General features: G+C 39.4%; 1 protein-coding gene across 2 annotated transcripts in view; it reads left to right on the top strand.

Annotated features, from left to right (window-relative positions):
- The window catches only part of ypel1 (yippee-like 1), a 45721-nt gene that overhangs the window by 1199 nt on the left and 17927 nt on the right, over positions 1-26595 (top strand). The window contains exons 1-2 of one of the 2 annotated variants that reach the window (XM_069683198.1): positions 1533-1739; positions 7376-7660. In XM_069683198.1, coding sequence (XP_069539299.1) covers positions 7544-7660 — 117 coding nt within the window. In that variant the 5' untranslated portion in view covers positions 1533-1739; positions 7376-7543. Of the gene's footprint in view, positions 1-1532; positions 1740-7375; positions 7661-26595 lie in introns of those variants that run through there. The other variant, XM_069683197.1, reaches the window with a different exon arrangement.

Raw genomic sequence — 26595 nt, 5'->3', positions numbered from 1 at the left:
AAGGTACCAGGTAAATGTTTATTTTTGGCTTTTTTATAAAAACATGTATTTGATGTCATCATTCATGGGTTTATATTTCAGATTTTGATTTGTTCATTGTGAGGATGATGCAATACTGACACATAAACAGTGCAGCAGGAAGGAGGTGGTGATGGTGAATAAATAAAAAAAGAATTCTAGCTTTGTCTCACGCGTCAAAGCTCAAAGAAAAACTCCAGGGATCTATTGATCTGTTTCTAAAATTAACTAATAAGGGCAGGCGTGTTTTGGAGAGCTGCGAGGCTGTTTTTCAGGATAAATAATCCTATGTGGGTCTTATATTGACATTTCCCTGCTTTCTAGTGTTTCTGCTGCTATAATGTAATAGTAGATTGTATGTTTTGCTAAGTTTGACATCCTTAGAAAACAGGTCAGGGTCATTTGTCTGAAAGGATTGTAATCCATTATGCCACTAAATTAGTCCATAGAGTTATTAATCAAGAGTTAATCATCATGAAAATGGTATTTTGAGTGACAAAATGTGTAGAAAATGTGCAGAGATCAAATGTGACTCTGCTTTTATTTAATCCAGAAAGCAACAGGCGGAAAATCAAACACGACAACACAGAAATAATTATTTTCATATTAGAGATAGAAGAGGAGTCGGATTCATATTCTCATCTTGTATTTATTTACACATCCGGGTATCAGCGCGCTCCCTCCTCCCCTCAGTGGCGCGTTCAGGCCGCATGGGAAATAATCTCTTCAGCAATAACGCAACAATAACTTTCAGAGGCTTATTGTTCTGGAACTAAAATATACTCTTGTCTTTGAAACTTCTAAGGAATATATCTTTACTCTGTCATACTTTACATGCAGACACTTTGTATGGGATGCACTTGAGTTTGTGTTTTAGAGCAGACTAAACATTGCAGGCAAAAATTAAATGTTTCCTGAACGACAAGAAAAGTTCACCTCCAGCTAAGACCTGTTCACAATTTGTTTTTCAGTTCTGTAACTCTAGATCCTGAAACCTGAAGTGAATTAAATGTTATATATATCTAAAGACCCTTTATTCATGAATAACATATAGAAGAGTGACTTAACTGTATTGACCCAATGTTTGACATATTGTAGGCTATAGTTAAAATTAGATTATGATACATTTGAGTTTGAAGCACCTACTGAACCTACACCTACAAATATAAATACAAATCTACTATAGGTTATATAACAGTAAGTTTAGTGATCCAACAATAATCAAGAGTAAAGTAAATTCAAAAGAAGAACTGTGCTTAAGTGAAGGAATCTGGTGGTAGGATAGGCTGCACAAGAAAAAATATTAAATAACAAAGGAAATATGAATACGTTATATTTTTGATTCCACCTGAATACCACACACACAACCTGGTTTCCATTTTTCCCACGGGAGCCTGAAGGCAGCACTACCACCCGTTGGCCAGCTCGCCTGTCAATCCCTGGTCCATCTCCCTCCCACGTGGTGACGTTTCCGTACCAAAGTAACGAGGCCAGTCCATTACGCACACAAAAGACACAACAAAAGCCCGTGTTGGGAAAAATGAGATCCGTCAGCACCCAAAGGACACAACAATAAGTTCCCATCTGGCAGCATCACCCATGGACCAGAGCCTGGGACGACGACAATCATTTATTTAACTAAAAAAAAAGAAAACATCTCTCCCTTTCTCCAGCAAGCAGTTTTCCACCAAGCTGCGTTTTGCTCAGATCTGATCCAGGTGGTGAGTACAGCAGCAGGGCAATGTTTACCTCAAAATAAAAGAAAATGTTGAAAGAAAAGATGCAAACAAGGTTCTGGTGTCGTGCTGGATTCACGGACTGCTTCGGAAAAAACAAACATTAAAAAAACAGACAGCACAGCGACACTGTTGCACTTGAGCTGGCGTCGTGCTCTTTGTTGAGGAGGAACACATTTAGAAGAGGAGATGGAGAAAAAAAGAGGAATTATTGAGGCTGAAAAAGCCTTTAATGTAAGGAGTAACTTATGTAGAATACAAGAATGACCGTAACACGGCATGTTATGTTGTTAAATTGCTGCTTTTTTGGGTAGATTTGGTGGAGTCCTTTGTCTGAGCACTCTTCTTCCTGTTAGTGGTTACCAGAGACGCACAGTGTGCTGCCTCTTTGTTTTCACTTTGCTCAGTTTGAATATCAGCTGTTCCTGCTGGGTTACCTGTCGACTCCGATCATGTCTCCTTTTTAAGTAGTTTTACCTTTGTTTATCCTTCAAACAACGTATATTTAAGCTATATTTAAAGCTGCTTCCAGGTGCTTAAGAAGGCTGAAACAAAAGAGACACAAACTCTAGAGGCAGGAAATAACTTTTAAGAATAAAGGCATCGTTTTTAAGTGTTTTCATGTGTTATTGTTTGAAAAATACACCAAAATTAATAATATAATGACATAAAAAGTGATCACAAATAAGACCATGTGCTGTCATAAACACCAGAGGCAGCAACTTGGCTTCACAAAGGACCAAAACAAACAAAGAAACAGCTCCAACTAACCTTAACTTGTCCTTATTTGACTTTTCTAAAGACAAAAGCAAGGTGCGTGCGTCATGTCATGTGCTGTCAGTGTGTGTGTGTGTGTTGGAGGAGGTGGAGGAGGAGGAGGAGGAGGAGGAGGAGGAGGAGGAGGAAAGGGGGTGTTAATTAGGAATAACAGCATGCTATTGTCCGTCTGTGTGTATATGACAACCTCTTCTGTTAAAGGATGCACACACGCACAAGGCTGATTTAATCACTAATGGTGATGATGCTCAAGTGTGACACACTTAATGTATAATGCTGTGTGTGTGTTTACCTTTCCCCCTGTGCACGTGCAGCCGAGGTTAAACTAGGCTAATTCAGAGAGGGGATTTTGTCCTTTTCATGCAGGGATTATGCCTCGGGCACCTGTGCAGATTATACAGTATGTATGCAAATATGGCTCGTCTGGGGCCACTGGGTTGAACTGCCTGTTGTCACCTCTGCACCTCCTCAGCCGTCTTAAGAGTGTGTGTGTTTATATGTGTGTTTGCAGAGCAGCCATGCTTCACGTTACGGCTGCTTCCTGTTGAGTCGCGGAAGCTCCTTTGTTTTCTTGTCTGGCTGCTGCTGCCTGCTTCTGTCTCGGCGCTGCTCTTCCTGTTGCAGCACACTGAGCTCGACTGGAAACTTCTGGAGCTGCTGAAGCTCGTTTTCATTGTGTTCTCAGGGATGCAGCATTTTCATTGTTGTTTTTTTAAACCTTTTGTTGAGGTGTGTTGTTGTTAAGAGTAACTGTTGAGGCTGTAGGCTGTACATTTTTTAGACCAAGACAGTTTTGCTCAACAGGTAGTTTTTTCCCGGATTTCAACACTTAGATTATCAATCAAAGATGAAAATAAAACTCTGACAGCCTTTGACAACGTCTGTCCTTTGTGTCAAAGAAAGTATCATGTTACAAATATGGCTTTCAGAAAGTATGTTTTTGTTGAGAATCACACAGTAGCATTAAAACAGTATAAACCAAAACCCTGCTCAACTTTTCAATGTTTTTATAAGAGTACATCTTTTCTTTATTAACTCTTCATACTAGAGCCGGTGTCTGTTTGGTTATTACCTGGTAATAAAGGTCCTAAGTTGCACAACAAGGGACATATTTCTGTAGTAAACATTAAAAAAGTCAAGCCACTGTGCAGATAAATAGCACCACCTATGGGTAGTAAAAGTTTAGTCAACAACAAAAGACACAAGACGTCATAGTCCCCCCTACACTGCTTGACTGACAGGTAATCCATACCAACAGCGCAGCTATTTACTTACTGTCAGTGGTGGAAAAAGTCATGACATACTTTAGTAAAACTTGGAATAAAGCGAGTAAGCAAACAAAGAGACTAGTTGTTACAGAATATTGACACCTATTAAGCTAATTGTCAGTTTTAACTGTTTGGCAGCTAACTCAGCCAAGTGACAGAGCTAACAGTAGCTTGCTAATATGCTAGCTACATGTTTAGTTTAAAGAATAAAAAAAATTAAGGAATACAATTGACATATCTGTCCTGAAAATAAATACATGTTGTTTAATAATAATGTACAGTAATCAGATTTCACAAAAGATCACACAACTTACATTAAATTGCAAAACATTATGCTAACAACATTTGGCTAAATGAGTGAATAACCCCAGTTGGATTGGCACAGTTTGCTATTCCCTCTTCATACTAAATTGTATGTTTATAACTCTGCAATGCATGTTTTAATGTATTCAGACAAATCAAACAGAAATCTAATATCAAAAGATCTCTATGCTAGCTTTTAATGCTACATTTACTTCCTGTTTACATAGTTGAGTGCTCTTGATTGGACAGTGCTACAGTTGTTTCTCAGCAATTGACAAATTCTCAAGTAGCCAAGACACACAGCTAGCTTGTAGTTACTGTAAGAATGAAGGGAGGTTAAAACTAAAAATACAGATATATGGATAGCTGGTGCAACCGAATCCTGCATGCTAAAGCTAACAAAGGTAAAACAACAGAATAATAATTAGCTTAACGTATGTTATGAGTAGTCACAATGCAGCACAATGGCTCTAAGTAGCATTAAAGGGAATTGAGAAGGAGCTAATTTTTGTGATTGCAGTTGCAATAAGCATTTGTAGCTTTTACTCAATAGCAGCAGCTTTGAGAAGTTGCTTTTGTAAGATAAAAGAAATGCTGAAATGTAATGTAACAGTTGCACAAGCATAGGAGGTTCATACAGTCATCAAACTGACTCATCAATGTTAATTACACAACAGTTTAGATCTGAAGTATTCTTATGTTAGCTTGTTTTTAGCAGCTTCAGACTACTTGGTTGACAAAGTTAGCTGCTAGCTGGAGAAAAAAGTTTGGTATGAGTTGTTGGAGACCGAAACAAAGCTAATAGGAAGTGTAATTAAGGGCAAAAAAAAATACAACTTTAAATGAGGCTCATGTTGCTGTATGTCTGCTAAATGAAAAAAAACTGTTTTCTACACTTTAATGCTAATATTGCTTTAGGCCTATGTCTGCTAAATGTTATGCAACTGTTTGCTAACACTTATGCTACACAATAATGTCTTTATAGGATCATAATATGTCAGGGTTTTTTTTTAGCTTGTATTGCTCCCAAGTAGTCAGAAAAATCAATTAATGCAACTTTATAAGTCAATAAATCAATCTTTATTTGTATGGCAGCTTTTGCACAGATCAGTGCAGGTGAAAGGGTTTTACAGATGACTGACAAGCTGATAAGTTAGTACATAATTTGATTGAGTGAGCACATAAAATAAAAATTAAGTGGTCAAAAGACAATAACAAATATAACAGTAAAGTTAAGTCTAATTAATTTGTATTTTAAGTGAATACTTATATATATACTTATATATAAATGTACTTTACATGACTGTCTGCAGTGCTGCTGAACTATGACAGCAGCTGGATGTGTTTAAATCAAACCAGATTGAATCACATTTAACGTGATTCACACAATGACTGTTCAACAAGTTTGCAACACAAAGTGCTTCACAAAGGAATAAAAAAAAACACAACACAAAATAACAGTAACAAAATAAACCAATAAATCCAGTAAAAGGCTAACAAACCTCTAAAACCTCAAACCCCAGAGTCCACTTAAAGCAACCAAACAGCCATCATCTTTGAACACTGACAGCAACAGGAACAACACAAGTGTAAAATATTTCCTTTGACAGCCAAGCCTTTTAGTTCCCACTCGCTGTAAACCACGAACACACAAACAAAACGATTAATGATGATAATACAATGGACAAGATAAATTAAGGGGTCTTAAAAGGCAGCATGGAGATGAAGGCAGCGGGTAAAAAAGAGGAAGAGAGGAGTTCTTTTTTAAAGATTAGATATGCATGTTTTATTTATGCATATTGTTTTTAATATATGCATTAATGTTATATTTCATCAGATGATCTCGAGACAGTAGCACAGTAGTAATAGGTCTTCCTCCGGGTGAATATTTGCAGCTGTTGTACACCTGCAGAGATGTTTTTGTCAATCATAGTCGAGTTTTAAAAGGTCGCACATTCATTGTGTCTTGGCTGCATTGTCTCATCGGCTATTCTAGTCTGTCCTGTATATGAACTGAATTGGTATGTGTTTGTTACTGTAGAGCTGAATCTCCTGCAGGCGTTCCGTGAACACATCATACAGCTTCTGTTTAGAGTTACTTTTTAATACGTTTATGATCTCTTTTTTTGGCCACTTGTTTTGCCTTTTTGTTGGTATCTCACTTTTAATGGAGCATTTTAACTTATTAAAACTGGGATCTTGATTTTTATGCGGTGTTTTTGTAGTTTTAGTCATTGTTTCTTTTCTAAAGCAGCAAGAAACACGAGCAGTCAGATGATCAGTCAGATGATCAGAGAGATTGTAAACAAACCCTGAGGTTAGCAAAACTTCTTAAGCTAAGACAAACAGTCGTATTAATACGCACACTGTCTGATGTAAACATCCGTTACAGTTTATAGACATCCTGGTTTCACTTACAGACCTGCTGTACTCACTGTTGTGTTCACACAGTTTTCCTGCAATGAAAGTTTATTAACATTTCAGAATATCTCACTGAGTTTTATTTATGTGTTTTTATTATATATCAGGCTCAACAGTTTGTTTGTTGACAGTCATGTACATTGATAGTTTATTCTTACCAAAACAAATAAAATCGTCTGAAACTTCTGGAAAAACCATTGTGTGTATGTATTTTTGCCTGTTTCCTCTTTATTTTGACTGACAAGAGTTAGTTTTGATAAAATTAAAACTTATCTACACTTCAAGTTTATATTTATTTGTAACTCAAGTGATGACATAGTGGTTGAATATTAATATAACAGTAATTGCACTTTTGATCAATACGAGATGCCTGTAATTAAAAATAGGAATACTAGACAGTGATTGAACCTGTTACTGCAAAACTAAACACAAACTCTTGTTGCGAGTCTAAAAGACAAATTAAAGAAATGTAAAGATAATCAAATTCTTCTTTGTGAATAATTTCCTGAAACGGGGAAACAAACAAAAACAGCAGAATTTAATTTAAGCTTCAATAATCTCCTCCTGCATCTATCGGTCCACCGAAACAAAACAAACAAGGACTCGCTTCTGTCTAAACGATGAATTATAAAGCAATAAAACATGTTCTGTGGTTTGACATCAGCGCACAGCCATGATGGAAGTCAACAACATGCCACTGTAATCACATAATAGATTACTGTAATCAAATGATTGCTTAAGCTAACGAGATGTGTTTTTATTGGAAATGCAATCAAGATCATGAGCTCTAAAAATAGGACGTATGGAACGTGTCTCTCACCACATCTCCCCCTCTACTTCTCCTCCCTGCAGGTTTGATTTTCTCCTGTGGTGTCTGTGTGGAGCGTGCCACACACCCACTCCACAACAACGACGGCTTTTGCTTGCATCTTCCAGTGTTTCTTCTGTCAGCAAGTCCAGCAGAGCTGCAACTCTTCCAGTGCCAGCCCTGACACCAGCGAGGAGCCCTGCCCCACTGACATGGTGAAGATGACCAAGTCGAAGACCTTCCAGGCTTACCTGCCCTCCTGTCACCGCACCTACAGCTGCATCCACTGCCGGGCACACCTCGCCAACCACGACGAGCTCATCTCAAAGGTAAGACAGCTTGCACGTGAGCGCAACACTCATCCAGTCTTTCTTGTCCTTCACTGAAGACACCCTGCAGCAATGCATGTGTCGTTCAATGTGTCTGTTTACATCTATATACATAAAAAAGGCTACAGGGCGCTTTTATGTCATGTCATAAATCTCCCAGCGGCCATATTTGGTGTCATCATGAAGGCCAGCTGGAAAAATAATGTTAAAATACTTCTCATACACTCATCTACGGTCTGCATACCCATTCAGTAGTTTATATAAAATATATTTAATTAACTAATTATTATTTAATTATATTATATGTAATTGTGGCAGCAGAAATAATTTATTTTAAGGGAACATTTTTATTTATTTTTGTGTGTATGAGACAAGAGCGAATGGAACAAACATTGTAAACGTATTGTCTTATTAGCAGTCAAGCTAGCTAGCTTGGGAAGCATATCTTTGTTTTCAGTATCTTACATGTATGTTTCCTATCTCAAAATCCTCTAAAAAGTCGTCTTTATGTGTCATATTCAAAGGGTTTTAGCTTCTCAGCAATGTTTTTTTTCACCCACCTACAGCCTACTCAGGTTACACTGCTTGAAACACAAACCCTCAAATTGGTTTGTGACAAGACAGTTGAAATTAGCATTAGCAGTTAACAGATTTCCACCATTCAAACTGCATTTTAAACATCCATCTCCCTTTGGACTTTAGCTACTTGAATAGTCTCTTGCAATTTTAGTGACTGAGGACCCTAGTTTACATAGTTATGACCCTCTAGCTTGCTCTCACAGCTAGCTTGACAGTTGTGACTGGCACTAGCATGCTTCCAAGTGGCTAGCAACAGTTAGCTCACCGGCTTAATTACACTAGTTTACAAGCTAGCCCTGCGAGTCACTATACTATGCAACTTCTGGCAACTTATTTTAGATGGATGGGTCAACTTTGCTGTGCCACTTTGGTTTTGTTAGCACAAAGCAACATTGTTTTAAAGGCTTGTTTTTACTCGGGTTTCGTCAGCATCTCTTGAAAACAATAACTGGATCTTTAGCTGCTAAATGTTTCAGTATTTTCTCTCAGTAGTTGCTAAGTTTTTGTGTTTGCCATGTTGTCCTTTGTAAGTAATGTACAATGATTTTAGCATAGCTTATTTGTTGAAAGTACTACTTTTTGCAGCTGTGAATGAGTTAAATGAGAAGTAAATGCACCATAAATCCTAAATGATTGCCTGAGAAGCTAAAATGCTAACTGGAGCTGCAGAGTTGCTAATTTTGTTATGCTGGTTTGTTTCTACTGGCTGCTCCTTTGACATTATACAGACATTTGATTCAGTGTTAATGGCAAACACATGATCAATACAGCTTTAAGATAAGTGGTTCTAATGTAGCAGCAGAGTGAGAGGCAACATAAGCAATGATTATTGCTCAAGTTTGTCAGCTGTTCAATGAAAAGTTTAGCAGGATTTTGCAGTTTTATCCAGTTTTTCATTAATCAAATAAAACCCTGATATATTCACAGACTGCTCTGGATATGAAAATGACATCCTTGTCTCGTTAATCATCTACTGACGACATTATGAGCCATGATAAGATTTGACAGTGTCCTGGTAATATTTGGAAATGAATAAATCTGTGCTCAGCTAAATGGTGACTCCTTTCTCAGCGGGGGCTCGGCAGTGATTGAGTGTTGTCCTCTGGTATTAGTCCTGGCAAATGGCACTTTGGCTTGACAGCAGTGTAATTTTATTAGATGCTCACCTGCCTTATTGCATCTGTAAAGCTGATGTACCTGTCTGCTCTTGTATCTGTGGTTTATTTCTGCCCGTAAATTCTCAGAGGCTCAGATGACAGCCGCTGCCGGTGTTATTACTGAAGACGCTTCAGCTGTGCACAAAGGAGCTGGTCAGTCTTTTTAAAGTGTGATTGTCTCGGCTATTTTTGTTTCTGACTAAATTATAAAAAGTGAGCGTGCTGCTGCGGCTCACTGAGACGCCAGTGTCTGAAAAATCAGGACAATTACGCTTCAGATCTGCCTCATAGCCCAGATGTTCCCATGTTCATGTTTTTATTTGGTCCCATTAGTTATCTAGATACTCATTGCTGTCAAAATATGAGATCAAAGGTGTCTGCAGGGCCACAACTTATAATTATTTTCTTTGTTTATCAATCTACGGATTATATTTTTTAATAACTGATTTTTATTTTTGTCCGAAAATGTCAGAAAATAAGGATTAATGTATGAGGCAGGTTTTTAAAGCCAATTTTGTTGTCTTCAAATTGATTAAATTTCTGGAAATCCAAAGGAAAATAGTTTCTTATCTTCCTTTTTATCTTTATTGTTTTATTATAGACACATTGGTCCATATCTGCATAAAAATTGATTCAAAGTCACTTGATTAAAATATTTAATCGCATGGTTGTCCATAGTTAACTCACGATTAATCAAATTAATCGCACAAGTTTTACCTGTTGTAAATGTACCTTAAAGAGATATTTTTCAAGTTTTTAATCTTTTTATCAACATGGGAATGGACAAATATGCTTCCTTTATGCAAATATATGTTTATTATTACTGCAACATTCCAAAACAACGACGAATACTGTCCAGAATATTCTACAGAATAACCTCAAAGGTACTGCATGCTTAAAAAATATGCTGAAAGCATAACATGGCAAACTGAAGCCCAACAAGCAACAACAGACGACCTGAATGTAACATTCCTAAGTAATATGTCATTGAGTCTGCAGTAGGAGATAAAATAACATAATTTTAGTCAAAGTTTAATCACTTAAAAACATTTTACACAACCTGGAGCTCTCTGCATCAGCTGTGTGCTCGGCCAGCACGTGGCATTGAAGACACGACATACTCCGGTGGTAACTCCGTTCACATCGACAGTAAATACAAAAAACCTTTTGTCTTATCCAGAGAACATCTAGCAGGGCTTTGGGGCTGAACTTGACATTTAAAAGACCCTTTTCTTTATCCATTTCTGCTCACGGAGGTTTGTTTTTGCTTGCTATCCACAACATTACCGCTGCAACGCTTCCAGATTTCCCAAACTACGGGCCGGGCGGAGGGTCATAATAATAGAATGCGCGTGTGTTAATCGCGCTTCAAAGTAAATAGTGGCGTTAAAGGGAATGTGCGTTAACGCGTTATCTCGTTAACTTTGACAGCCCTAAAAAAAATACAACAATGAAATGAGAAATTATGATATAAGATAGGGAAAAAAACTGTAGAGAGAGACGCTGGAGCTTAAGAATGATTGGTATTAACATTTGGCTTAATACTATGTTAACCAACCCACCTAGTGGATTAAAAGTGTCTGTACTAGAAGTTTTTGGCATTTAAAGATGTTTTGCCCTGAAGGAGTGTTGCCTTTCCTCCAGATTTATGTCAAAATTGGTTGAAACATAACCTTAATTTTGACGTATCATCAATAGATTGGAGTGATTATGTGTCACAGTCTGCACTTCTCCCTCTAATTTTAACATTTGGGAAAAAACATCATCATCTTGATCGCCATCTGCACCGACGATCCACCCTGCTGAGCAGAGACATTTCCAACAGGAGACTCTGTGCTCTTCTGGTTTCACAGAAAATAAGACGTGTCACTTGTTTAATGCAGCGTTGCTGTCAGACGGCTGTCAGAGAAACTTGTGACCTGAAGTGAATCCAAAACATAGTTTATTATAAGATTCAGAAAGTGTCTGCTGTGAATTTAAAGGAAGTAATAATCAAGAAAGATGTCTCGAAGATGTAACGGAGAAGGACAAGTCGAGATAGTTTAGTGAACAAACCTTGAAAATGAGCTCTAATAAAACAAAATGCTGCATGTCCGCTCAGTCACATATTCAGAGAGTCTCTAGTGTAGTATGACTAAAGTCTATTGTAATTTCTTTATTTGCAGTTGTGCTGTAAAGTGTCCGATTGTGCTGACTTGTTCCAGCCTTAAAGTAGATTTATATTGACCTGTTGCTACATGTACAGACTCTGCATGTAGATAAATATGATTAGAAAGCTTGAGTGTTGTTAAATAGGTAAAAATGCTTCGAGGAGATTGAAAAGTTTGCACAAAAGAGAAGATGCAAGAAAAGTTGATGGAAACAGATTTTTACACTCCCAAGTACCAAAAACACAAGATAGACTTGGCCAATATTTTCACAAACTTTGTAGCTGCTTTTCCAATTATTGTGTATTTGGAAAAATGCATGTTTGCCCGGTGTGGGTCACATGGTGCTTCATGAGGCAGCTGCTGTTTTATCCGTACCTGTTTCATGCTGTATTTCTCTGTTTAACAATGCAGAACCCAGTGAAAGTTAGCCAAAGTTTAAAGTCACGTCTTTGTCACAAAAAGTGGCCTGGTTCCTTTTTAGTGACACCTTCACAGATGTTCGTCATGAATCTTTGATGTCTTTGTAGCGCGTTTTAGAACTGTTTTAATGCCCATGTTCCTCTTTCTTCTGAGCCCGCACTACAAATCAAAATTCGTTACACGTGTGTGTTATATTGTCAGGACGGCGTGTAGCCTACTGTACGTCTACCTTTGACTGTATCGACTCTACTGTTGTTGTAGAGCCTCGTTTACGGCCCATAATCTGTAACTCTGCAGCCTAATAACAGGAATGACAGACGCAGTATAACCTTTACAGCTCTTTATTATGCTAACAGTCTGACAGTGAACTGGGCAGGGGCATACACTATTAGGCACAGCTGTTTCCAAGACAACAATACAACACAGGCTCTTAGCCCCACCAGTGCTGCGGAGCTGTGTTTTGCTGCAGACGCTTCTTCACATTTGAAGTCGAGCTCTTCACAGCTGACGAGCACTTCTCCTCCAGACACAGCTTACATTTCACCGTCATGTTGTTCTCGTCCCTTACGCCCAAACATTCAAAAATATTATTTCCACAAAGTAAACACTGTCCTCTCTGCCATCTGAACTAGCTAGTTACGCATGTGCACTGATACAGCTGTGTTTACCTTTTGCTGGTACGCAGCTACCTGCCAAGAAGGAGGAGAGAAACAGAAACAGAGCTTCAGGGAGTTTCTGTTTTTGTGGCAACAAAAGGAAAAGAGAAATACAGCAGTTTATTTTCCAGTTACAGATTACTGTTTTTGTAAAACTAACTAAATAATTGATTACCTGAATTGCAGAACTAACACAGATTACTTTGTAGCACGTTCCCCCCAACACTGATTGGCATTTAGATGTTCCTCCAAGTAAAAACGCATCAGAGCGACAGCATTAGTAGAGTCCCTAGAAATGTGAAGGGTCCTTCATCATAGCACACTTTCCCCAGTATGAAGCTGCTTATAAAATGTTGACAACACTGGTCTACAGCTTGAAAAAAACCCACACTTTAAATTTTAAGTCAAATTCCTGCCGCATCAGCGACTCATAGGTTTGTGGCCTCTAGCACCTAAATTGTTCTACATCCTGTACTTTATTATTGCCACTTTTAGAAGAGACAAAAACGTATAAAATCTTATTTCACAGTCAGCATAGACGACAGGATGCTCTAAAATCAAGCCTAAATGAAGCTTTCCTGGCGGTCTGGTCATTTATCTGCCCACAGAGAATGACTCATCTGAACCTGAGTGTCACACAAACATGAGAACGAGCTCTTACATCCTCTGGTTTGTTTTGCTATAAAGCATAATGGTATCATAAACAGGATTTCTGGGTATTGAAGTCCACGTTGTCCAAACAGCTGCTGACATTTGGAGCCACAAAACCCCTCAGAGCTGCCAGAGTGCTGCTTTAATCGACAGCTGTTGAGCAAAGAGCGAGTGAAGTTTGTGAAGTATCAGATGAACCGGAGCTGCAGCGACTGAGGCGATGACCTTTCTGTGTTATAATAAGACGGTGACAGTGTGCCCCCCGTGCGCCGCACTCTCACCACGCACTAAGCTGATTATTCAAATGGCAAAGAAGATCAATCTCCTCCGCTCGCCTTCTCCATGTCCAAATGCATCGGGCCTCCTGCAGCGCGGAGACTTGGAAGCTCACAGCTTGTTAGTGCGAGCAGGAAGACGAGCTCGGTAAACAGCTCTACCACCAGACTGTTTGTTCCTTTCAGGAGCTGCAAGATGGTAATTTTGGTGCTGTGAAGTCTGCACAACAAGGATTTCACTGGGTTTTAATTGTTAAACACAGTCGTAAGTCACGCTGATGCAACCTTGCCTAAAGAGAGGGACTTTGTCGTTTATCTTCGCCTCACTTACACCGTCTGCATGCACGTCAGATATGAGGATTTATTGTCACACAGCAAACAGTGTGACGAGGCAGAGCGAGGTGGTTTATGATGAAGTTTTGGATGCAGGGAGGTTTTATTGGCTCCTGCTGAGCTGGAAGCTAAAATGCTGCAGCAGCAAATTTAACCTGGATGCAGAAAAGAGAGAAAGAGTTTAACTGAGAGAAGATGCAAATATCCGTCTGTTTAAACACAAGAATAATGTATGAATTAGTAATGCATTTCTTGGGTTATTATTAAAATCAGTAAAAACAATCAACCTTTATTTATAGTCGAGAGATCATTGACAGGCAACCCTCATTTACAATGATACAGAGTCAAAGAGATAGACAAAGCGTGAAAAGAACCAGACAAGAGGTGGATAAAAGGCCATTTAAATTTCTAAACGGGGGAATTTTTACACAAAGAAAAGACAAATAAAAGGAGGACTAAAACACAGGTTTGTAAGTAAAACCCTAAAATATACTAATACACAAATATGTGAGATTCAGAGGAAACCGGACGTTAGTGTGAAAGCCTTGAAGTGTCAGAAACTGTGACGACAACAACGGCCGTTTGTTTTTGTTTTGTTTCACTTTCCTGTTTGATTCACATCCTCTTTTTGCAAACAGGAAGTTCACGTGTTTGAGACGAGGAAGAAAACACCACTAATAACAATAATAAAACTAAATTGTATAACAAAGTTCAAACAAAGACTGTTTTACAAAATGGCTATTGTCTAACTTAAAAAGGGTCTTGGGGGGGCTGGAGCCTATCCCAGCTGTCATTAGCAAGAGGCGGGGTTACACCTGGACCGATCGCATGTCAGTCACACAGAGACAACCTCTTACACTCACCTTCACACCTACGGGTAATTTAGAGTCACCAATGAACCTAACGAGCATGTCTTTGGACTGTGGGAGGGAGCCGGAGCACCAAGAGGGAAGTCACACATGCACGGGGAGAACATGCAAACTCCACACAGAAAGGCCCACTGCATCTGAACAGGGATTTAAACCAGGAACCTTCTAGCTGTGAGGCGACACTAAACTTAGTTTAAAAATCTGTTAAGTAACATTTAAGACAATTAAGAGCAGGAACTGTTTGAATACAAGAAGCTAGAAACTGAAAACTTTGGACAGTTTTGCTGAAAAAGAGAAACAGTTCTTTCTATTAATCGTCTACTTTTTAAGTAACTGACACTATCAGCTCAACAGTGACATATATTGACAGAAAAACAACATTAAAAACAAGTTAAAAGCATCATTTACATCCTTGTTAATGTAATTGCACAATTCAGGAGCAGTACCTGAAAACACATGGCAACAAACACACGTGTTTCAGTGATTCATTTATCAATGACTGCGAGGATATTGGATCTGGATCATGTTTTCAGAGCCAGTTTTTATTTAAAACGCTGTCTTTAATGTGTGCACGAGATAAAGTGAGTTAGAGTCTGAGCAGTGAATCGTTTGTTGCTGTTTTTACTCTTCAGAGATCAGCGCTCCATCGCTGCTGGTTAGCATGTTTCTGAAGTCTAACACCACATTTTATACTTTGTTGTTCTTCCATGTGGCCGTGAACGAATAGAAAAACATGCAGAGAGGAAAAGAGGAAATGTTTTTACAGATTATTGGCTGCGATGCAGCCGAGTGAAGTCCATCTGCAGTCTACAATTAAGCCCGAGCCAGAACACCAACCGGAGGTCAAAGGTCGGCTTGTAAATGAGGCTTTTCTGGAAGATTTCGGAGTCAGCTGGGATATATTTGGGACGCTTACTGCTCTGATGACCTGTGTGCTTTAGATGCTCTGAGATTAGATCTCCTGCAGAAGAGTCACATGTGGTTTTTATAGAAATGTGATACAAAAGCAGCTGCAGTGTGGATTTTTGGGCCATTTAAAGTTTTTTGCTGGTTATTTTTGCTAGTTCCTCACAGGAGCCTTAACTGATAAGTTTATCAATCAATCAGTTTATTTAAAGGAAAAACATGCTGCAATACAATAAACGCAGGTAGATATAAACAAATAAAAACAACCACATTAATATCAAATAATAAAGACTTTTTTAGATGAAAATATAAGCCTTAAAATGAAACCACAGATATAATAACATCTACATTAAAGGGATGTTTTAAAGACATTGGCTCAGTCTCACTTTCAAGTGCAAGGGTACGCTGTAGTGATGTGATTCAAGGTGGGTTTTCAATCTTTATTTAAACAAATCAACCAAACATGCTTCTTTAACCTGCAATTGAAGGGCTTTCAAGAGATAAAGAACACGCTTAGCAAATGATCTGAATCCAGCTCATTTTTTGTTATTAAATAAGAGAATGACCAGAAGACGAGGTCTTTCCTCTTACGTCCGACTTAGCAACGACTGACTTCTTGATTCCTATTGACACAGAGTACACCAACTCTAACTGACAACAGTTGTAGCTGCGCCCGGTCTTATGATGCGCTTCCACGTGAACGCTCGAAAAGTTGTGACCCACGTCACTCTCTATAACTTCTCACTTCAAATTATCTTCAGAAGATATGGATAACACAACCAAAAGATAATGAAATAAGATAAGATAGCACTTTATTAATCCGGAAGGAAATGATGGTGCCAGATAGCTCCTGAAGGAAAAGATATCAAACACAGTAGATAAAAGACACAAGACGACGAGGACGGACTCTAGCAGGCTGCCGCCCGGGACGGCACCAGATGTTGTTGTAAATAAGGAGTTAAATGCAAACATAAAAATGTTCTCACAGCAAAACTCAACAACACGCACAAAGGCAGTCGACTTGGAAACTGATCCCTGCTGCAATCAATAACAGATTACGTCATGCCCTTGTCCGATGAACATTAATCATATCTCCCACAGTGTTTTGAAACGCCACATCTGAGCGCAAACCTGACAAGTTTAAAGCCCAACTTTCTAAGAGCCCTGGTGTGCACTTTGAACCAGTAAAGAACGGACAAAATGGGTGTTAGTGATCATATTTATTCATTTGTCTGTATTTTAGCTGCCTCCTTTTGAACACACGAGACCGAAGAAACGAGCATCAGAAGCAGAATCAGCTTTATTGGCCAAGCATGAGAAAACTTATATCCCTTTCCCACCTAAATTTAGCCCGTTGACACGTGTTTATCAGACCCACGAAGACCCACTTATAAATACGGTTGTATTTTTTCCCATCGCCAGTGAAGTATACTCTCTTCAGTATCTTTTCTGCTGCGTCACCATCTGACGTCACAAACGCACCAGAAACAGGGTTAGTAAACAGTGAAGATGTTACAGGGGGTTAGTTCTTTATTGTATCTTTTGCTCGTTCAGTCTATTTATTAAACTCGGCGCTGACAAATGACCAGTGGGAAAGCGGCTCTACTAACCCTAACCCAAGGCATTTGACTGCTGGACTACAGGGCTCTATATGCACAGACAAAAATACAAAAGGCAATAAGACCGTAACAGATCAATAATCAAGTCTGGAAGTTCAGGAAAGAAAGTTCAGCCCCATCCAACAAACGTTACTAAACTTAATGCTGAAAAACATTTGGTGATGGATTTATATCATTAAGCACATTTGCGCCAGATAAATATAAAACTATAACCTACATAAGTCTAAATAAATGCAGCTTTCCATCAACTAACTCCTGACGTACTCCTCCTTCCACCTCTTCAGAGTGACTTTGACTTATTATGAGCCGACTGTCGCCTCTAAGTGACAGATAATTAGATGAGAGCGAGATATTTACGTGCTCGGGCGTCGGTGCTCCTCAGGTCACCGTGGGAGAGGCTGAAAACGTCGAAGGCTGTTGTGTTTGTGTGTTTGTTCTCTCCGAGTCACGCCACATTGTCCTCGCAGGCTCCTCGCAGCCGACACCAGGAGCAGGAATGCTGGAGAACCAGTAGCACCACGGTGCTTCAAACTGGGAGATGTACATGAATGAGATTTATTGCAGCTCAGGGAGATGAGACAGTCGGGAAAGTGGCCCAGTTAGGTTTGTGGTTTCTATTTACAGAAGCATAAATTAAACTCCTACTGTATTGTGCTGCTTGATTTACACAATGCTGTTTAAATGAGTTTTTTAACCCCTGCTGTTTGTCTCCACTGCAGGACACTGATTAAAGCCGTACTGCTCCAACATAAGGTCGTGTTTATGAGCATCAGGGTGGAGCTGGTTGTGTTTAAAGTCACGTGCAGGATCTGATATTTGATGTTCAAGACGACGCTTGGCTGCCATTAAACAGTTTAATTAACCCTGAATTCTTGGAAGAAGAGACGACGAACTTTATGTATCTTTTGAACCCCACCTCCAAATATACAACCACTTAAATACACACACATCCCACTTAAATACACACACATCCCGTGCTATAACCTTTAACATACAGTGATGTTGTCCAAAACAAATGCATGCAAGTTATGTCCATGGAATCGTTCAGATTAAGAGAAGTTTTTATAATCGGAGGTATTTGTCTTTAAAAGTTGTTCAGACTAAAGTGAACAAACAAAAGAAGCTTTTTTAAAATAAACATTTCTACAATTAAAACTCTCAAGAAAAGAGCAGAGATCCTTTATTGAACTACAAAAGTGATGTTTACGGCCTCTTCCTCAGCTGACAAACTTGGTACTGTTCTTACAATGAAGCACCAACCACAGCGTCTTAATCCAGGAAGGCTGCAACTATTGGATATTTAACTTGTTGATTCATCTATTGATTAGTTTTTCTATGAATTGATTAGTTGTTTGTTCTCTGAAATATCAGAATATGGTGACAATATTGATCAGTGTTTCTCAAAACCACGAATGACGTCCTTTTAAATGTGTGGTTTTGAGCACAACCCAAAGATATTCAGTTTGCTGTCATAGAGGAAGAAAGCAAGCAGGAAATATTTAAGAAGCTGGACTCATTTTGACTTTTGACCTCTTAAAAATGACTCAAACTAATTGATTTAACGGCTGACAAGTCCAAAAATTGATTAATCACTGCAGCTTTAAAATCCATCCCTCACTGCTTCCCACTAATGTGACTCCACACCAGTTTAAAAACCACTGCTGGGAAAGCGTCCCTGCTTGTGTTTACCTCAGATTTCCCAGCATGCAATCTTCTCTGTTGGCCTTTAAGGAAGTTTTGGCAAATGTCTCACCTCTGTGCGATGTTGTCTCTCTCTCGTGTCTCATTGTGTCTCGGCCCTGCCGGTGTTTGGCCTTTAAAATCATCAGACACTTGAGTTTGGACACTTTGGACTCTTTTCTCACTGATATTTATGGACCTCATACTGGAAACGTTTGTGGCACTTGTGAATTACATATATTTATATTTTATCTTGAAATAGTTACTTTTTGTTTCTTTATTTGTCTTGATTATTTTTTAAGCAAAAAGTCTTAAAATCACCTGAACATAATAAATAAAATTAGTATTCTTTGCCTTCTATGGTTGGAAAGTTGAATTTATTGGACTTTAGTTTAGTTTATTAGTTTCACACAAGAATATAAAAATAAAAAGCACATAAAGTAACTCTAAAAGCGCGTGTGGGTGTAGTAATTGCCTGTAATTGCTTCTATGATAACCCTAACCCAAAGGAAATTTAAAGTTGATACAAAACCACCAAAACACCCAAAATAATTTGGATAATTGGTTGGATAAAAACATGAATGTCAAAATGGTTTGTAGGAATGACTTAACTCAGACAGATGACAGAGAGGAGTAAAAGCTGCTCAGCATTAAGACTGCAGTGAGGAGTGAACTGTTTCCTGTGTTTCTTGGTTTATTAGGTCAATGCCTCGAGGTGACTCCTGACAAACAATCCCCTTTAACAATAAGTGGATTTATTAAAGGATCTGCTTTGGACGGTCTGTCTTCCTCCTGGAACTTTCACACAGTAAACATCAGATGTTTGTCACTTTGATTCAGTAACACGTCACGTTTCTGTGTCAGTCTGACATCATCTGACGCCGGGTTAGTTCAACGGACTTACAGACAGAAATAACTCGGTGTGAGAGATCACAGAGGATCCGAGATCAATGCGTGTAAAAGACGAGCGTGGCTTTAACTCGCACACTGTTGTTTTCATACAAGAACACAAGTATTGACGTTCTTAAGTATCCGAAGTACAAATCCATAGGAAGCTTCACAGATACACAAATCAAAGAAGATGAGCAAACAGAAAAATCGGCGAATATTCGTGTTAGAATTACGAAGGCGCCGATGGATGTGTCAAACCAAGTCCCTACTGAAACAGAAAGGCAACATTGAGTTATTATGTTATTATTATGTTATGACTTGCGTGTGTTCATAAGTTTGAATGTTAGCTGTTAAATATAAAATGATATAATTCAAAGTTTCTGTCTAACTATCAAGTATGTACGCAGCGCAAACTGGGAATCATGATTGGACGACTCAAAAAGCTCCCCGGTATGTGATTGTCATGATTGGATGACTGGTTGTCAGTCAAACTCCTCGCTATGGCAACACGCAACATCAAAGCCCCCAAAGAGAAGCCTCATCAGTCGTACTCGTTACTACTCAATACGGCCTCAGAGCAGACCATCATCATGGCTGCGTCTGTGCCAAGATAATACAGATACAATTCACTGTTATACTTTTTGAACAGGTTATATAATTTGGCCAATAATATTATTATTAGACGGGCTGCTAACACCTTGTGTTTTCTCTTTATAAAGACCGATACTACAGGTAAGAGTGCTGCATCTTGGGTGGAAAAAAGTGACTTGACTTGGGACTCAACTTGCCTTCATCAAGGACTCGACTTCACTTGACATAACCTGTGACTCGACTTCACTTGACTTGCCCATGAAAAAAATGACTCGAGACTCGGACCAAATGACTTGAGACTTACTTGGGACTTGAGCAAAGATGACTTGGTCACAACACTGATTTATGATATATAGTTTTACCTTCCTAAGTTTGCACTTGGCCTAATTTTTCGTTGATTTTTTCGCCCAGTTTCACACAGAACTCTCCGACAGCTGCAGAAGTATCTGCATTTGTCTCTGGTTCTGAATCTCACAGGGCCACATCCGTTTAACCGGCACCTGCCACTAATGCTTTCCTCTTCTCTTGTTATTTAAGCGTGGTTAGCAAACAGCTTTCAGATGCTTTCTCACATTGCTTCGGGACAATCGGGCTGCACCTAGTGATTATTTTAACTATTGATTATGGTGTTAGATATTAGACTGAACATTTAATGGAAGTACTGACTTCTTAAATTAAACTCTTGATATTAGTTTTGCCCTTTCTGCTCACAGATGTATTAATAATGTCTCTGTTCTGCCACGCCTCGTTACTGTTTGTGTGCTCAGTAGTCCGAGGCAGCATCACCGGTCCTCAGCATCAACCCGTCTAAGCCGATTATGTTACTTAGGAGAAGACGACACCGTAGTCTGGTGTTTTCCACAACATGCTGCCAAGGCCGCTTGCCTCGTCCACGTTAGATTTCCATCTCATGTGAAATTTGTATGTTTTTCTTTTACCAACTTTTTTCACGGTGTACTACAAAGTAAGAAAAGGACAAACTAGTTAAAAACAGGAGGAGGTGTTGGAGGAGCGCTGCGGGATCTGGCACGTTTTCTCGCACAGTTGCAGTTTGAAAGCTGGAAGTCTCCTGAGCCAGGTATAAAAAAAAACAAAGCATCTCCCCTCCCCGAGCTCATGCACAGAGTCTTCGAGGCATGCCAGCCGGCGAGTGGAGATGCAGATGGAGCAGCTGAAAGAGAGGATTAACCTGACTACACGGGCCAGAGGGGAAGTGTGGCAGGCACAGTGCCCTGACCTAGCCCCGCCCTCCTGCCCTCCAACACTCAACTACGTGTGTGAAGCTTTAGTGTTACTGCTGCAGACCTGAACGGAGAGGATGATGTTTCTTTTTGTATTCAAAGCTAAAGTATGATATGAGGCTTTTCTTGCTGTAGTAATACAAGAAAATATGGCTGAAACTCTCATATCATTATCCAATAACCTTTAACCGGTTCTTTTCTTCATTAGTTAATTGTTGTTTTGGCAGAAAAGAACAAAAAGAGTTTATCATGTTGTCTTCAAACAGCCCAAATCCCTAAAACCAGTCAGCTCAAATGATAGAAAACAGAGAAAAGAGCAAATTCCTCAAATTGCAGAGGCTGAAACAGGCAAATTTTTGGCATTTTTGTAAATAAAAACTCTCAAATGATTAATGTAATAACAAAAATGGCTGCTGACTAATTTTTCAATCTACTTATTGATTAATTCAAAGCTTCAGCTTCCCACACACTGGACCCTGTGTTAATCCAGCTACCATCACAGCATGCTGTGAGACTTTTCTCCTCAAATGTGATATACCGCTTAAATCAGCATCTCTCTCTTCATGTCACGGCCAGCCCGGTCCAGATCTGACCCCCATTGAAAACCTTCTGAATGTGATCAAGTAGAAGATGGATGGTCACAAGCCATCGAACAAAGACGAGCTGCTCCAAGAGCGGCCTCACGTCACCCAACAGCTCTGTGACAGACTGGTGGAGAGCATGCAGAGATGCATGAGAGCTGTGATTATAAACCAGGTTATTCCACCAGATATTAATTCTGAACTCTTCCTGAGGTAAAACATTAGTATTCTGTTGTTTAAACATGAACATGGACTTGTTTTCTTTGCTTTATTCGAGATGTCATTTCCTGCAAATAAAACACCTCATTGAGAATATTTGATTTGGAAGTCGTGACACAAACCTTTTAATAGAAGAACCAGAGAAAAAAATATTTTTGCAGTTGTCTCTTCATTTTTCCAGAGCTGTATTTTCCCCCCCATTTATAATAAACAAGGATGAAATTTACAAAGAAAGGCTCACATTTCATTTAACAGTGAGGATATCTACGGTAATTTACCCACAGATATCTTTCTTTATTTTAATCTAGCCTTTATTTAGACAGGTAATCTCATTGAGACACGTGGTCTCATTCTCAAGTGAGACCTGCTTAGACAGCAGCTCCTTAGCAGTTACCAGAAATGTGGCGCAGCTCTGCAGTACTTGTACTAGCAATAACATATCCAGGTTTCTTCTTATTACCGCTACCCAAACTTTAAAACACAAATAAAACCCTCACTTCAAGAAACTGGCAAACATATGGCAAGATGTTCGTCTGGAAGAACAAAGTAAAACAAGAGTCGGATTGTTGGGCTGTGTTTACTATCGTAAGCTATGTCCCAGTTAAGGTGCTGCACGAAAGGGGCCTTAAAACAAATCTTTCTTATCTTTAAAATAATAAGTTAAGTTACGTGATGTTAGCTAGTAAGCCTGCTAGCTACCTGTTGCTAGGCAACTGGAGCGGTGCTTTGTAACACAAGGTTAAGGGCGGGAACAGCTGGTGACGCAAACAGGAAATCCAGTTCAGCCTTAGCGTCTACGCAGGCTAGGAGTGACTCATCCTCCATAGGCCACGTCCTTCAAAGGATGCAGCTGCCGAGTTGAGACAAAGTTTAGCGTTTTGTTTACATGCTAACATTTGCTAATTAGCACAAATCACAGAGAGGAGAGAGGAGGGCATTTATCCATTCATCAAAATATTGGACAAAGTGTTAATTTAACCTGCTGAGTGGGGAAAACAAAGAACTTCAATGATGCTAGTTTTGAAATTGATCCATTGTATCCATTAACAACATGTTCATATATTTAACTCTGGAGCTAAATTTTCCATCCCTAGACTCCCTTTGATTGTGTGCCTGCTATATAGTGTAATAAATCCTGACCCAGAATGCACTTTGTTTAATTATGATATTAAAAAGGAGAGAGGGGGAACATGGAAAGCATCAGCCTGTTGGCAAACTTCCACAGGAAGGAGAAGGAGCTGCGTCTGTTTATGGTGGAAAAAAAGGAGACGTCTGATCAATCCATCAGAGGGGCTTCATCAGGCCGAGGGGTGGGACGGAGTCGAGGTGCTGAATAAAACAGTCGCCCTCCCTCCTCAGTATTCAGGCAGCGTCGTCCGGCTCCGGGAGCACGTTCACACTGCGGCCTTCACGCTCCGCTCCCACTGCTGCTCACTGCCAGCTGATTCAGGACGCTGCTCCTGTCTGCTGCAGGATGTTACCCAAATCTGATGGAAACACGAAGTGACAGCGATGCAGAAAAGATGCAGCGTGCTCAGGGTGACAATAACAACTCATGTCACATCTGATGTTGAGCATACAGTCGTTGTTTTCTGCATGTTTTTGGGTGGAAATGAAATAATGCCAAGTTGGTTGTTTGTGGTCAGTGGTGTCCCGTTAGCCGTCATGCTAACAGGACTTCATGATGCTAGCTGTACGCTAATTTTGCAATCATAGCTTAGGGACTTTAACTGATGTTTGTTGGTCTTGGTCACGAACTCAAGACCACCAAACCAATTTGAATCGTTGAATAAATGCTATGATCAGGACACACATTCTTTACTCACGTAGAAGTACAAATACTTAAAAAGACTCTTATAGAAGCACTGATTCACCTTCTTAACTTAAGTAAAAGTGAAAAAATACAGGCTCTGGAGAGAAATGTGTATAAAATACCAGTAAGTAAGTAGTAGTTATCCTTTTAACCCGTCATTTTCTTTAGTAATAGACTAGTTGTCTTTTAAATGGCAGTAAAAAATAACAATAAATGTCCCTGATAATGTCTGTTTTTTTAGTCTGACCAACAAAACACCAAAGTATTCAATTTATATGACATCAAACAGACAAAAGATTGACAGATGTACTTTATTGATCCCAAACTGAGAAATTGTGTTGTTACAGCAGCAAGTAATCAAAGCAAATACAGCAGCGGAGAAATACAAACACATCCAGGATTCTACCAACAATAATAAATAATAACCTCAACTAAAGTTAATCTAAAATATAACATATCTGAAATGTAAACATACTTTACAGAAAGGTAGAGGTGTAAATGTGCAGCAGATCATTTGTTAATGTGCACATGTACAACAAAAGCAGCAAAATCGTCACGCTGGAAAGGTTGATTCATCTCCCCAAACACAACCGCTAATTTACTGTCAATCCACTAATCAATTAATTAAAGGTCTGAGCTCTGCACACACTTGACCCAGATTTAACCAGGCTAAGGTCCCCGCATGCTCTGAGGTTCGTACACTCTCATGGAAACTCGTACAACTTTTTATAGAAGGAAAAAAGCTTAATCAAAGATCTGTGTGTTTTCTGATGAAGTAAAAAGTTTAGTACAGAGTAATACCGGCATATTTCCACCTATGATTAACACAAAGCTCTATATGTATCTGTATATTACTCTTGTGCAATATGTCAGTGTTGTAAGATGTTTAAAGCGTCCTGTAAATTAATTCTTTAAACAGAGCTTTTGGGTTTAACAGGACACGTTTAAGTTGAACCCTCGGCTAACGCAGTCGGCATCTGTTGAGACAGATGGCGAAGACAAGTCGACCTCAGCAGGTTTGCTAATAGCGTCAACTTAATCTTCATTTCACAACTCGGTTTGACTCATTGTGTCCACATTTTCAGGATGAAAATAAAATCCTTGTTGTGGTTAGAATCTCGATGCAGTTTTGTTTGTGTCTGCCTGTGAGGACTCTGCTCTGTGCAGCTGAAGCGTTTTTGCCTCTCGGGCTGGATTTGTATTTTGTGTGTTTGGCTTGAAGGAGGCAGATTTCTCTGTGCGAGGTATTGTTCGCTTCAGTCCTGCGTGGTCAAGAGGATTCGGGGATTTTCAGATTTGCTTTGTAGAATTCATTTCTTGGGAACAAGCGTTTTTAAAAACTGGTGCAATTGCAGCGGCTTAAGAAAACAAGCTCGGTAACCACACTCCCCGTCAGCTCATGTTTTATTAAGCAGCAGAACCTGTGGGAGTCGATTCAGATGCATCTCCTGCTGCACTCGTACGTTTTGGAAACAATCCTTGCAGGATCCTGTTGGGTTGCTAATAGGATTGTTGGGAGTCTGGAGGATTTTATGCAGCCCCAAAAAATCTGTCAAGCTGCTGTCTGCTCTCAGAAAACATGATCCAGTCTCTTTTGTCTTTTTTTGTTACTTATCTTGTAGGATTTTGCTGTAAGATTCAAACCGGGCTGTAATGTGACAAGCATCCTCCTGGTGTTTTTGGAGCCGAGTGATCTACATCGAAGCAGCTCAGCTAAAGAGAGGAAAAAAACAGCCAAAGTAAAAATAGACTGTGGGAAAGAGATAAGGGCTGCAGAGACGGAGCCACTGGTCCCTTTTTGCCAGTGGTTAGGTTGATGGTTGGAGCACAGATTTGACACCCAGCTCTTGTCACATGGAGCCCCCCCCCCGCCTCTCCCAGCCCGTCCCCTCTCTAGACTGTGGAGAGGACTTGTTGTTGGCTCTGCGGGAATCGACCTAGTTCCCTCTTGCAGCTAAAGGTCACATGTCTTGTTGCTCCTGACTGTATGTGTGTGTGTAGAGTTCACTTTAGACACAAACAATTAACTTGAGGATGAATCAGCAAGACATCAACACCAACGCTGACTAAAGAAAGGAGTCGTCTTTCCCCCCTTTAAGATAAGAAATCAGGGGATTATCAGGGGGAACTTTGCTTGTTTAAGAGTCAAAGGAAAGAAAAGAATGAAAAATAAAAACGTGGTAGAAAGCCATGTGTCCATGCTGATGGTTTATCTTCTTGTTTTTTAAATATACAAAATGGGGTCCCACAAGGCTCCATGCTGGGACTTATTTTATTCATTATAATATCAATAATTTTTGTAAT

Source organism: Semicossyphus pulcher, unplaced genomic scaffold (genome assembly GCF_022749685.1).
Source record: "Semicossyphus pulcher isolate SPU_LCO1_2020_fin unplaced genomic scaffold, fSemPul1.0.p SCAF_6, whole genome shotgun sequence".
In the NCBI taxonomy this organism is placed as follows: domain Eukaryota; kingdom Metazoa; phylum Chordata; class Actinopteri; order Labriformes; family Labridae; genus Semicossyphus; species Semicossyphus pulcher.
The sequence above is the reverse complement of the archived record's forward strand: the minus strand, read 5'-3'. Positions and strand labels throughout refer to the sequence as shown.